This window comes from Prorops nasuta, unplaced genomic scaffold, assembly GCF_024137725.1.
Source record: "Prorops nasuta isolate Cenicafe-Biocafe unplaced genomic scaffold, Cenicafe_Pnas_1.2 PNAS00004, whole genome shotgun sequence".
In the NCBI taxonomy this organism is placed as follows: domain Eukaryota; kingdom Metazoa; phylum Arthropoda; class Insecta; order Hymenoptera; family Bethylidae; genus Prorops; species Prorops nasuta.
In genome coordinates this window covers 7,845,411-7,858,074 of record NW_027116801.1, presented here as the reverse complement: position 1 = coordinate 7,858,074, position 12,664 = coordinate 7,845,411, and the positions used below count along the sequence as shown (strand labels likewise).

The window sequence follows — 12,664 nt, the reverse complement described above, 5'->3', positions numbered from 1 at the left end:
AAAAAGCTATACATAACATGAAATATAAATAAGCAGATAAACAATAAAATTACTTTATGTCTAATATGTATATTTATTAGAAATATGAATTTTTAATAACAATATAATGTGTGGTGCAAATATTCAGTGTTAAAAATGCAGTTACATTATAATTAAAGTTATATAGTTTCTATTCGTAAGAAATATTTATGGTTATACTATACGAATTGACATCAAGTAAAATGACGGTCATCCTAATTAGAAAATCGAGATTACATCAGCTTGGATAAACGCAAACCACCTAAGAAAACTATATTTGAGAATTTTTCGCAAGTAATCGCTTGCTTGCAAAGCAAATCTCTATACATATAAACACATGCAATATACCAAGCTGACTTTGCACATTGTCAGAAATAAAAGAGTGAAGACATCACCAATATGGCAGTATTGGACTAACGGCTATTTTTGTTTATTCATCCGTTCAATCGAAAGTTCAAATTTCGTTTTTTAGAATAAATGAACACCCTTGTAGTGACCAAGAACGAAGAAGGAAAAAAAACACAAGAAAAATGAAACGGTTGTATAAACTGAACAAACAGTTGTTTTACGGAATCGTTAAGACGCCTAAATATTTCGTAAATCGCAAAAATAAATACAGGATCATGATTAGAGTTTCACGAGATATGTAATTAATTTTTATTGCTGGAGTTATTTCATGAATTGTCAGATGTTTTAGGTTGAGGATTGTCTTAAAATTTTAGTTTCGAAGGAAGGTCTAACGAGACGTTTCCAGCTCTCTTTCTCTCCGGCGCTTCCGGCCAAGCGATCCGTGAGATCCGAAGCTTGATCGGTTCCGGAAACAGGAGAGTAAAAGGAGAAGATTCTCCTTGTATCGGGGTTTACCTCCCGAGAAGTTTTTTTACCACTTGAAATAGAAAAAAGGAAGGTCGTGTAATGAAGGCTACTGTGTGGTTTATCTGTCTTTGTGTCCTCGGACTCTGTCATGGATACAGGATTCTTGGTATTTTTCCTTATCAAGGGCGAAGCCATTTTATAATGTTCGAGCATCTCATGAAGGGTTTGGCGAGAAAAGGTCATCAAGCGGACGTCGTCAGTCCGTTTCCGTTAAAAAAACCTTACCCAAATTATACGGACCTCGTAGTATTACCAATCTATGGGCCATCTTTGCATAATAATTTCACTTACAAAATGATGAAGAAACTTATAGGTGATGACTTTACTTATGCCATCAGTATTTATGCAGGCAATGCTATCTGCGACGGAGTTTTCGCCAAACCGGAAATTCAAAATCTCGCGAAAAATCCACCGAAAGATCCACCCTACGATTTAGTTATAATCGAGGTAAGCTATCCTTCTTAATATTTCCCTTTACATTGACTGCCTTCGTTAATTGTAACAAAGAATATTGAAATAATATTCACCATTTTAGATACGTGACTGTATTTAATTCATTAGTGAATAATTGGTGAATATATCGTTAACATTGTAGGTAATGGCAGCACATTGTCTAGCGTTGTTTGGACATTTGTGGAAAGTTCCTGTAATAGGAGTTAGTACCTCGGTAATGTACCCGTGGGGAAACTGGATAATATCTAATCCAGAAAATCTCGCTTATGTACCAAACAACATGTTTGACGTCTCCGAAATGAATTTCTGGCAGAAAACCTACAATTTTGTACACACTGTGACTCAAAGGCTTTACTTTAATCACTTGACGAAACCTCAAGACGAGATTATTAAGAAATATTTTGGCGATGGAATGCCTAGCGTCAGGGAGCTCGAGTCTAAGCTGGCGATCATCATAGAGAATTCCCATCACAGCCTCAATGGAATTAAATCTACCACTCCTGCATTGATCGAAGCTGGTGGATTACACATCCAAGACGATGATACCAAATTATCGCCGGTAATACAAAGTCCAATATCTCTTAAGAAACCAAGAACTGAAAATGATTTCAATTCAAATATATAAACCAAACAAAAATATTTACAAGTTCTAACAAACACACGAAATTTCAACACATGTTTTAATTTTAATTGCGGAATAGTTGTGAGGCAACTCTGAACTCAATAATTTACTTATCAGTACATTTATACGTTTAGTTACAAACGAATGCGTCCGTAATTATTAAAGTTTCATCTCGATTTTAATCAGGATTTAGAAAGGTGGTTGAACTCAAGCAAAGAGGGATTCGTTTATTTTTCATTTGGCTCCATGATAAAAATCGAGTCTTTTCCCTTGGATACTCTAAGAGTATTTTACAAATCCTTTGGGAAAATAGGGCCAGTTCGCGTATTAATGAAAATAGCCAATCCGCAGGAGCTTCCAGCTGGACTTCCACAGAATATTCGTACATCCCCCTGGCTGCCTCAAATCAAAGTCCTGAGTCAGTATTTATAAGAGATTTTTATTATTATTGCAGGAAAAAAGAAACTGATGAAAATGCTTACAGGGGTATTTATTGATCAATCGATAAATAAAATTAATCGTACGTTTTCAGAACATCCTAATATAAGAGGATTCATCAGTCATGGTGGTTTAATGGGGACCCAGGAGGCCATATACTACGGTGTACCTATGATTGGAGTGCCTCTTTTCGCAGACCAATTCATAAATATCAATTCTTACGTTGGTAAGAAAATTGCTGTGAAGGTGGACGTTGATTTTATTACTGAAGAGATGTTGGATACTGCCTTAAATACGATACTACACGAATCAGTTTATAGGTAGGTCTATGAAATTTCTTTAAAATAAAAATCAATTGAAAACTCTAGTTAAGAAATTAAAAATAATACATTTTTTGTTCATAGAGATTCCGTGCGCAATATATCTGAGAAATTTAGGAATCGACCGATGAGTCCAAATGATACGGTTAATTTTTGGGTCGAATATGTCATTAAATATGGGAATGACGCGTTAAGATCACCAGCTATGGACTTGAAGTGGTGGCAACTTCAGCTTTTTGACGTTTATGCCTTACTCATCCTCCTCTGCATTTTTCTTATGTTTTTAATTATCAATTTGCTAGCATTCCTCTTCAAAATTTGCATCCCTGGACGTCCATACAAGGAAAAACTTCAATAATCCTGAGTTCTCAATCTTTAAAAATTCTTTTTATCTTATCTACATTCAATTTCATATGATTAACTTTTCGCAATAGGTGATTATCCCGGTAGCAATATGAGTACAAATGACGTCAAAATGACCAATTGGCGTCTGAGGGACATATTTGTGCATGGCGTTTAAAGTTATATATTTCATTTGTGAGGAAAAAGACTGTATTAGATTTGCTAAAATAAATTTGAGAATATCTACTTTGCTTGAAATTAATGTAATTTGTTACTATACTAGTATAAATATAATTATAATGAAATAATTGTATTATGAGATCTTGCAATATTCAGGAAGAAAGTTAGATTCGAAAAATTAATTTTCTTTAGTATATCCATAATTTTTGTACAAACAATATTTCACTCATTCAATATATTCGATAAATCCATCTTACAGGTAAACTATATAATTTGGTGGTTCTAAAAGAATTTTTTTAAGTAATTTTCAAAAGCACAAATATTTATATAATTATATTTGGTGAATGTATAACAACCTGGATAGCAGATGTTGGTGTCTCATTGTTCGTTAAAATGATAAAAAGACAGATTGAAATCAGAGAACATTTACCGCTGTCGTTATAAAATTTCTGAGTGAACATTAAAATATTTTATATTTAAACTGAGTAGAAAAATTGGGGAACCACTTCCCTTATCTCCACTCTACTGATAACAACAGTTGGGTATTGTAAAGCGTAAAATGGAAAAATTATAAGATAAACAAATTTTTATTTTATCTATTAATACTTCAACGAATTTGATTAGAATCGCTCAATTATTATTACACAATTTAAGTTTTAGCAACATCTTAAAAGTTAGGGAAGTGATGAACCGATTGTAAAAAAGCCACTGAAGAAAATACTATCCATACATATGTGCTATCGTAATTATTTTACAAATTTTGAACAGATATTACTTTGCATTACAGGCAACAAATTTTTGCTCAAAAAATCAATAAAATTGTTTGATATAATACTTGTCAAAAATCCTTTTCAGAAATTTTTTCATAGTAAACAAAATAGTATAGATAAAAACTAAAATTACAATATATATTATAAGCATTGATAGGTACTTTCAATATTATCATGGACATTAATTAAATTTTTGAAATTTTTTTCATTAATGATAAAATTAATTTTGTACACACAGGGATGGCAGCTCATTCAAATAGATGTAAACTTTCTGCTGATGTACAGAATAATCTACAAATATAACAATTTTAAACATTATTTTATTCCTCTTATTGCCAAATACGTCTATACCTATCTCATATCAACAGATGTGTAATGCTCAAATGGATCACTGTCAACTCGATTTTACTCATTGGATTCTGCCTTTAACTGAATCAGCGATTTATGTTTCTCTTATAATTTTAGAATGATATTAAAAGTATAGGTCATTCTTTTTAATAATTATAATGATGGATTCACTTTCAATAATCATAAAATGCTATTAATTTGATTTAATAAAAAGAATTGAGCTGTATTTACTACACAAATAATGTGACAAGTGCATTTCATAATTCTCAATAATAATTCATGATAAGCTAAATTATATATACTATCTGCCTTAAAAGCCACATCTTACATATACAATGTACTTTATTCAACACGTATATACGTATATTAAGTTTCACGAATCTATTACATAATAACACCAGGTGAGTATTTATCTATCGATATTTTTAACATGGTGGCTTTCCCGTTGACTTACTTATAACCTAATACATATGGACTTATCGGTCACTGGTGATCGCCGCGGTAATCAACGTGTTAATATTGTCAATTCTTTAAATCCTAGCCTTAATCATGATCTTTTACAATTTTCTACAAACATTTGTCTATATAATCTTCCTATAAAAAGGATGTGCAAATCTTGTTTCTTATTGATATAACAATAAAACTATATAAATAAAATTAATTTATCAAGATAAAATATTCCAATGTGACAACTCTGCGAAATTAAAATGGAAGCTACAAATTCTTTACTATGAACGTTAATTCTAATATAGTTTATTATTATAAAAATAATAATTTAATGAGAATATATTAAGTTAAACAAAGTATAGAGAGCACGGGGTATTCTTCAGTGTTTGTAATGAGATAATGACTCCTCCCACTATAGAAACACAACAAAGAATTCTAGTGGAAGTAGTGAAAGCCGCTAGTCCTCTGTAGTATGGTTTGCATGGCAGATCGTTCTTGTCCCTTTTATAAACACATCGTTTACCGCTACGTGTCAATCATTAATTACGTAACAGTCGTAAAATCGACGCTACATAATTGTAAATTTGAAAAAAGAAGTGAGTTTTTTCTAATTGATAGACTTCTCAAAATAATTACTTGTCATTGAGCCGATGATTATACACCACAATACAAATACCAATTTTGCAATAAAATACTATATAAAAAAGAAAATTCTCTATTCCCAGTGCTTGCAACAATATACAATCTGAAAAATGTGACTAGAAGAAATGTTATTTCTCTTTCTTAAGTTATTTTAAACTATAACTGTCAATTTAATCTCTAACAAACAATGATTATTTTACATCAGTAGTTGTAACAATTCAGCTTTTACTTTAAAAGTATGATAAGAAGAAAAAATGCTTTGCCTATAAAAAAGCGGCAAGTACATATTGGTGTCCTACTAGAAATATATTTCTTTCCAAAAGTATTTAAATATCACCAAAAACTACTAAACATATCCTATTAAAAATATATTCATTCTACCAAATCAAATCGTACTAATAAGAGGATTATTAAACCTTATTATTTTACAAAATTCTTCCATTTCAAGAACTCAGTTTTCATGTGTTTGTTAATTTATATGCGATTAACCGATTACGTTCATGTTCGTTTACACTACGGTGTGGACTGACAGCACTTGACCAACTTCAAATTGAGACACAAACCATTTCTACTAGAATATTAATGACTAACTTCAGGTGCGCGTTCATGGAGCCGATATCAATGGCCAACGCTACTGCGCATGCATTTTAGGTAATTTACTATGCGCGCAGTAGCGTTGATAATGCTAATAACATGATCTGTGAATGTACACCAAATCGAGATGACTGATATAATCATTTCTAGCGAATTGAGGAATTTTTACAGAAACACATAATTTTATAATATTTGTGTTTCGAAATCTATTTTCTTTTATTTCGAACGTTTAAACGTAATAATTTTGTTCATTCTTGTCTATAGGCTCTCCAGGTCCTATTAGTGATGGTGGAGCTTTCAGGATGGAGCTTACATAGTTAATGATTAACACGAAGATCGTGATATTTATTAGAAGAAATTATATACTTAAAGTATAGTTCCAAGTTTAAACCGTCTGTCATCATTCTTGTCAAGTTGTGAAAGTCACTTGCTGTGCAATCTGCTTTAGAATGAAGAACTTTTTGGCTTTCGGATTGGTGTACTTGGTATTTTGCCAAGTCGCAAATAGTTACAGAATTTTGGCGTTGTTTCCCCTCAATGGGAAGAGCCATTCTGTCATGACACACGCGCTGACCAAAGGTTTGGCCAAACGTGGACATCAGATTGATGTCGTCAGTCATTTTCCATTGAAAAAGCCAATATCAAACTACAGAGATATCAGCATAAAGGGCACGGTACCGTCTGTAGTGAACAACGTATCAGCCAACGATGTTGCCCAATTCCATCAAATATATGTAAAATATTTCGTGGAAATGGCTGGAACAAAAATTTGCAGATTGCTAGGTTTACCACAATTTCAACAACTTATAAAATATCCTCCAATTGATCCGCCTTATGACCTTATTATTACAGAGGTGAGTGCACATTTTTATGTTAATTTCATTTATTACCGTAACACGTGTTAGCTATGAGAAGTTTATTCTTTGGGAGTCTCGTGGATTCGGAGTTGGGAGAACTTGCTTTGGACCGTTTCCTAATGACCGTCTTGTGGAGTGATTCAGAAGATTGTAGTGACCTTGAACTGTAGAGAGCAAAATATTTTCACGAGTGAGAGTAAAACAGGAATGATTAATGCGAATCAAGTATATGTATTGGAACATGCTATATTTGCGAAAAATGCTTTAGAAATAGTTTTTATATATTACACGATTAGCTCTCTCTCTCTCTCTCTCTCTCTCTCTCTCTATCTCTTGTATAGGTTTATTGATAATTAATAACGCGACTGTATTGGGAAAATCGTCATGTAAAATTTACACGTGGTAATGTAAGATTGAATCTTGAATATTAATTGTATTTTATAATGAATCTATTTGCTCTTTTACTCAACCAATAACGAACCACGAACACAAATTTTATTCCTGTTACATAGAAAAAATTATTTCAACTTTTTAAAAAAGATTTATAGACAATTTTAATAGTAACTTTTTCTAAAAATCTTGTAGCAAACACCATAATAATCAAAAGAAAAATTCTAAATGGATAGTAAAACATAAGGATTTTTTTAATTGTCTAAACAATTCAATGATTTTTAATTCCTAATTTTATAATTTTCTTCAACAGGTGTTCGTAACTCCTTGCTATTTAGCATTTGGGCAATTGTTGAATATTCCAGTAATCGGCGTGGTCGCATGCTGGAATCTCGATTGGCTCAATTACCCAATTGGGAATCCATTGAATCCAGCATATATGCCAAGTCTCTTTTCTACGTACACACAAAATATGAACTTCTTCGAACGTTTAGCAAATACTTTCATGACGACCGCAATAATAAGCCAGGTGAATTATTATTTTGGTTATCAAGACAAAATAGTCCAGGAATATTTCGGTCCTGGATATCCTTCGGTCAATGAAATGCAAAAGAATCTGTCACTCATTCTCGTAAACTCTCATCGAGCTTTGAATGGAATCAGGCCACTGACCCAATCAGTGGTCGAAGTTGCTGGTCTTCATTTGGAGGACGAACAAACTCCTCTCCCAGTAGTAAGAATCCCTATCCACTTATTGTTCAGAGTTCCCTTGAAATTATTCGTAAAGGAAATTTGTGTATCGATCACAGGATGTTCAAAAATGGCTGGACGATGGCAAAGATGGTGTGATATACGTTGCTTTCGGCTCGATGGTAAGATTGGAAACTTTCCCACCTAAAGTTGTCCAAGAATTCTACGGTGCCTTTGAAAAAGTAGCTCCTGTTCGCATACTCATGAAAGTTGCGAAAAAAGAAGAACTACTACCTGGCTTGCCGAAAAATGTTATGACTAAATCATGGTTTAATCAGATTTCTGTATTAAGTAAGTATATGCTAGCGATTATAATGATACTCTTTGATTCTCCATTTTTAATTAATCGAATCAATCTTTTATTCCATGATTTCTCAAAGGACACAAGAACATCAAAGCATTTATAACCCATGGTGGTTTGATGGGAACGCAAGAGTCGGTATATTGCGGTGTTCCTATGATTGGTATTCCATTTTTCGCTGATCAGCACGTCAATATAAAAGTCTATGCTAAACGAAAAATAGTTATAGCATTCGAATCCATTCAGGATGTGACAACAGAAAAATTGGCAGATGCGATACAGACTATTATAAACGATCCAACTTACAGGTACTTTTATTCATAATTTTATTAACTGATTTTGCTTATTTTAGGATGAATAATATAATATTCAGATAATTTTTATTTAAATCTTTATTAAAAAATTATGGCTGTGTATGTCTGGTTCTATAGAACGAACGAAAACATTCTATCAGAATGAGAATAATCTTCATTTCCATTTTGGCTTATAGTTTTATTAATCAATTTCTGTTTTTAGTACGAATGTGAAAATAATATCGAAACAGCTTATGGATCGACCAATGAGCGCAATGGACACTGCGATTTACTGGATCGAATATATCGGTAGACACGGAGCAACTTCCTTGCAATCGCCTGCAATTCATTTAAGCTGGTGGCAGCGTTATTTACTCGATATCTTAGCGCTAATTCTAGTCACATTATTCGCAGCCATTAAAATTCTATGCTTCGTTGTAAAAAAAGTGGAGTGCTTTATTTTTGGAACCAAGTGCAGCAAGAGAGAATCGAAAGCGTTGCAGGTCAAGAAGAACAAGTAAATTTGTTTAAGAATTATCAATAATTATAGGGGAATTTTATGATCTCGTTACAATTAATACCTTATTTAATTTTATATGATAATTGACAATGGAAAAATTCGATTGAGAAAGAAAATATTGGGCATTTTTCACAGAAGAAAATAATGTTAGGTAATAAATCTTTATACAAAATGTATATAAACGAATATTGTAAAATATATGAATAAACATTAATTGATCTTTTTATCGCTTTAATTATTTTCACGATGATGTAACACGTGTACCAAAGGGGTTAAAGTGAGGTTGAAAAAGGTTGTTATTATCACGAGGGAGGTAAGTGAAGAAGTCGATATAGTGATTAGGAGAGGTTAAAGTACCTTTGAGGGCATAGGAATGCCCTACAATCACCGGCTATTCATCTGCCATGGCTCTAGCACACCTTGTTCAATGTTTATGATACCACAAGTTGGCTGCTTTGCATCTTTACTGTGCTGGCATGTATTAGTGGCCTGTAGCTATCCAAGTAGCTATTCCATGTGCTTACCTAACGTTCTCGTATAAACCAGTAATCGGCATAGATTATAAATATATCCCAACATCAATCTTTCACAAGTTCATCGCCTCACCTTCAAAGCAAATCATAACTACACCTCTGGCCTAGTTTAAACTTTAATCTAGATACTTCAATCGAACAGGCTTCGAACACATTTTGTTTATTAAACCTGCACGAGTGAATAATTCTTTATCAGTTTGTTTTTGTATAACTGTTATATTTATTATAAATTGTGCTTATAAAGGAACTTTTTTTATATCTGATGTAATAATTATAGTTATAGTAAATTTATTTATAATTCATTAATACGTAGTGAGATTTTCCGCAATGCGAAATAAATTGTTTTCAAATAATCTATTGATCTTCGTGTATAAATATAATTTTATATGAACTAGTTCTATTTTTTATATTGTGGTATAAGCATTTAGCTGATGCAATTGTAGTATTTTTATTTAGAATTTATCAATGCTACGCCTTTAAAAATTGTTTTAGATTAAATTATATCAGCCTTCACGTATAGCTCTAATTTTATTTCAACGAGTTTTACTTGGATATTCGAGTATCACCATTAAATAGCTGATGCTATTGCAGTATTTGTATCTGGAATTCATCATTATGTAATGATGTTACGTGATGCAAAATTGTTTTCAATTATGAAATATCTCGTGAACCGTAGAGCAGGGATTCTGGTTACCGTCAATAATGGTACTTGTGTTAATAAGTGGATGGCCATTTTAACCCTTCCACTCTCCATCGACGCATTCAGTGCAGTTGGTCGAAAGCTGTGCTTTTGCCTAGAGTTACCTTTAACATTTATCAATCGTCTATAAACCATTAAATAGTTCAGCTAATACTAATTAAAGATTATAATAGGAATTTAAAATTTGATATAAGTAGTAGAATAGCTTCTTCAATCAAATAAATAATTCCGTAATTATAGTCGTACTTCTATTTTTAATTTATGATACTAAAAATATTCTGTTAGCATTTTTTAACAAAACTTAATTACTGAGATGTCATTCAATCGTAAAGGTATTTCGACTGATCTCTCTGTATAATTCGTTATATTTTACAGTATGAAAGTCATGATCAGTTTACTATTAAATAAAAATTATATCCAATAAAAGAAAATAATTTATACTTTTGATAATAATTAATTAACTCACTGCGTGTCATTGGTAAATGAAAAGTATAATTACAGAAATGGATCTATTTTGTGAAGTATAAGATACAAATACAAGTTGCTTCAGGATGAAAGCTTCTTGTTTGTTATTTTATTATGATTGGCATTTTGACAAGTCTAAGATGGTTGGATGATTTTGTTTTTACTTCTGCTTTAAAAAAATGCAAATTTAACACGTTCATTTGCTAAATGTTGGGTGACATGAGACATCAGGCGGATGCTGTCCGTCATCCTCCATTGAAAAATGTTAATGTACGATATATGCATGCATTAACCAACATTTAATATTTTCTTTATTCATCTTAAAAATTATAAATTGTAAACTATGGTTAGTAAATATTTTTTATTCAGGATGACGAGACCATTGTTGATTATCCAATACTTAAAATTTATAAGTGACGTGATACAGCTTGAAATAATTTAAAATTTCATTTCCGGTAGTTTGGATCCCTCTGACGTTTTGCTGAATGTAAGTAGGGATAACTAGTTTTGGACGGGCATCTTAATGATCGACCTACTGAATAAAATAACACATAATCACTCGACCTTGAACTCTACAAAGAGTCAAATGCTTTAGAGTGCGATTGCAGCATTCAACGTAATTCATATTTAAGCTGATAGAAAAAAAAACTTCTGCAAAAACACCTATTAAAAAGCAATCACATTGTTATTCCATTCATTAATGAAATTCATTAGTGAAACTTTGACGTATATAACTCTTAATGTCATATAAGAAATTGAACAAATTAACTAATCACACTCTTTGCGATTTGTTATTTGAAACTTAATAAAAGATCGATTTTGCAGCCAATATACTATAATTTAATATACGCCTATTTCCTATTTAATACGTTCTAAGTCTATTTGAATTAACTATCCACATTAAAATTCATAAAATTCACTTCGTTATTCTAAGAAACATTTTGAGCAATTTTAAAGATATATTTGTAGAGTTTTAATTTTCTTAAAAGTTATACAGGTCAATGACATTGCAATTTTGGCTTGTTCATTCAATAAAGGCAAAACTTATTTTGTTTTTTACAAAAAAATTAATTCTTATATGTATATTAAGTAGCAATTAAAAAATAGAACTGTAAATTTAATTTTGCACAGAATATAATGATAGAGAGGTAATTAATTAGGGGGATTTCCGACGAACTTGTAGGTTAACGCACACTTGCACCGCGGAGTGTTAACAGCGTTCATTCGCGTACTGAACGAGTTAAGAGTCACGTATTGCATAAGATCACGCCGCACTTGACCCACTTGAGCGTCAATAAAATGGTAAATGACTTTATTGCAGCTCGCGTCAAGTGTCTTTTTAATTATAACGTGCACCTGTCGAAGAGAAGAGGGAGGGGGGGGGGGGGATTTTTTCCAGTAGTTCGAATGTATACCTGAAAAAAATTTGCCTCATCATACTCCTATGAAAAGATAAATTAGTTGGTTTCAATGTCCTTTCTGCGTCAAGGACGACAGAAACGATAAAAAATGAAGGGGCTACATTTATGGTGGTTGTAGATTAATCGATCGACAAGATGAGCAGGGATTACATGAGAGGTTCATGTAAGGACTCCGGATTAAACTTCAATATTGACGACCTCGACGCCCATATCGATATCTCTTCCTAATTGAACCCACTGGATGTATTACTTGGACATCAGTACACTCGATGATCAAAATCATCCATCATATCTACCGAAAAAAAAAACTAAAAAAATGTCATGTTTTCCCTTATTTGTATTAAAAGAAAGGTTCTTCGCACCAATCAATTTCAATTGTAAATA

At 32.1% G+C, this 12,664-nt stretch overlaps 3 protein-coding genes across 5 annotated transcripts in view; 2 read left to right on the top strand and 1 right to left on the bottom strand.

Annotated features, from left to right (window-relative positions):
- Nucleotides 1-12,664, bottom strand: part of LOC136773112 (calcitonin gene-related peptide type 1 receptor-like) — a 153,539-nt gene that overhangs the window by 73,518 nt on the left and 67,357 nt on the right. The window lies entirely within an intron of this gene.
- LOC136772227 (UDP-glucosyltransferase 2-like) lies at nucleotides 274-4,238 on the top strand. The gene is made up of 5 exons (XM_066725066.1): nucleotides 274-1,341; nucleotides 1,490-1,906; nucleotides 2,156-2,387; nucleotides 2,502-2,727; nucleotides 2,812-4,238. The coding sequence occupies exons 1-5, from the start codon at nucleotides 934-936 to the stop codon at nucleotides 3,083-3,085; spliced, it is 1,557 nt and encodes a 518-aa protein (XP_066581163.1). The 5' UTR covers nucleotides 274-933; the 3' UTR covers nucleotides 3,086-4,238.
- Nucleotides 5,271-9,364, top strand: LOC136772226 (UDP-glucosyltransferase 2-like). The gene is made up of 6 exons (XM_066725065.1): nucleotides 5,271-5,410; nucleotides 6,315-6,904; nucleotides 7,611-8,030; nucleotides 8,107-8,338; nucleotides 8,428-8,656; nucleotides 8,865-9,364. The coding sequence occupies exons 2-6, from the start codon at nucleotides 6,500-6,502 to the stop codon at nucleotides 9,160-9,162; spliced, it is 1,584 nt and encodes a 527-aa protein (XP_066581162.1). The 5' UTR covers nucleotides 5,271-5,410; nucleotides 6,315-6,499; the 3' UTR covers nucleotides 9,163-9,364.

Coding starts and splice junctions, on each gene's coding strand:
- LOC136772227 (XM_066725066.1), top strand. CDS start 934: ATGAAGGCTACTGTGTGGTTTATCTGTCTTTGTGTCCTCGGACTCTGT. Junction 1,907..2,155: donor ATGATACCAAATTATCGCCG/GTAATACAAAGT, acceptor GATTTTAATCAG/GATTTAGAAAGGTGGTTGAA. Junction 2,388..2,501: donor GCCTCAAATCAAAGTCCTGA/GTCAGTATTTAT, acceptor GTACGTTTTCAG/AACATCCTAATATAAGAGGA.
- LOC136772226 (XM_066725065.1), top strand. CDS start 6,500: ATGAAGAACTTTTTGGCTTTCGGATTGGTGTACTTGGTATTTTGCCAA. Junction 6,905..7,610: donor ATGACCTTATTATTACAGAG/GTGAGTGCACAT, acceptor TTTCTTCAACAG/GTGTTCGTAACTCCTTGCTA. Junction 8,339..8,427: donor TAATCAGATTTCTGTATTAA/GTAAGTATATGC, acceptor GATTTCTCAAAG/GACACAAGAACATCAAAGCA.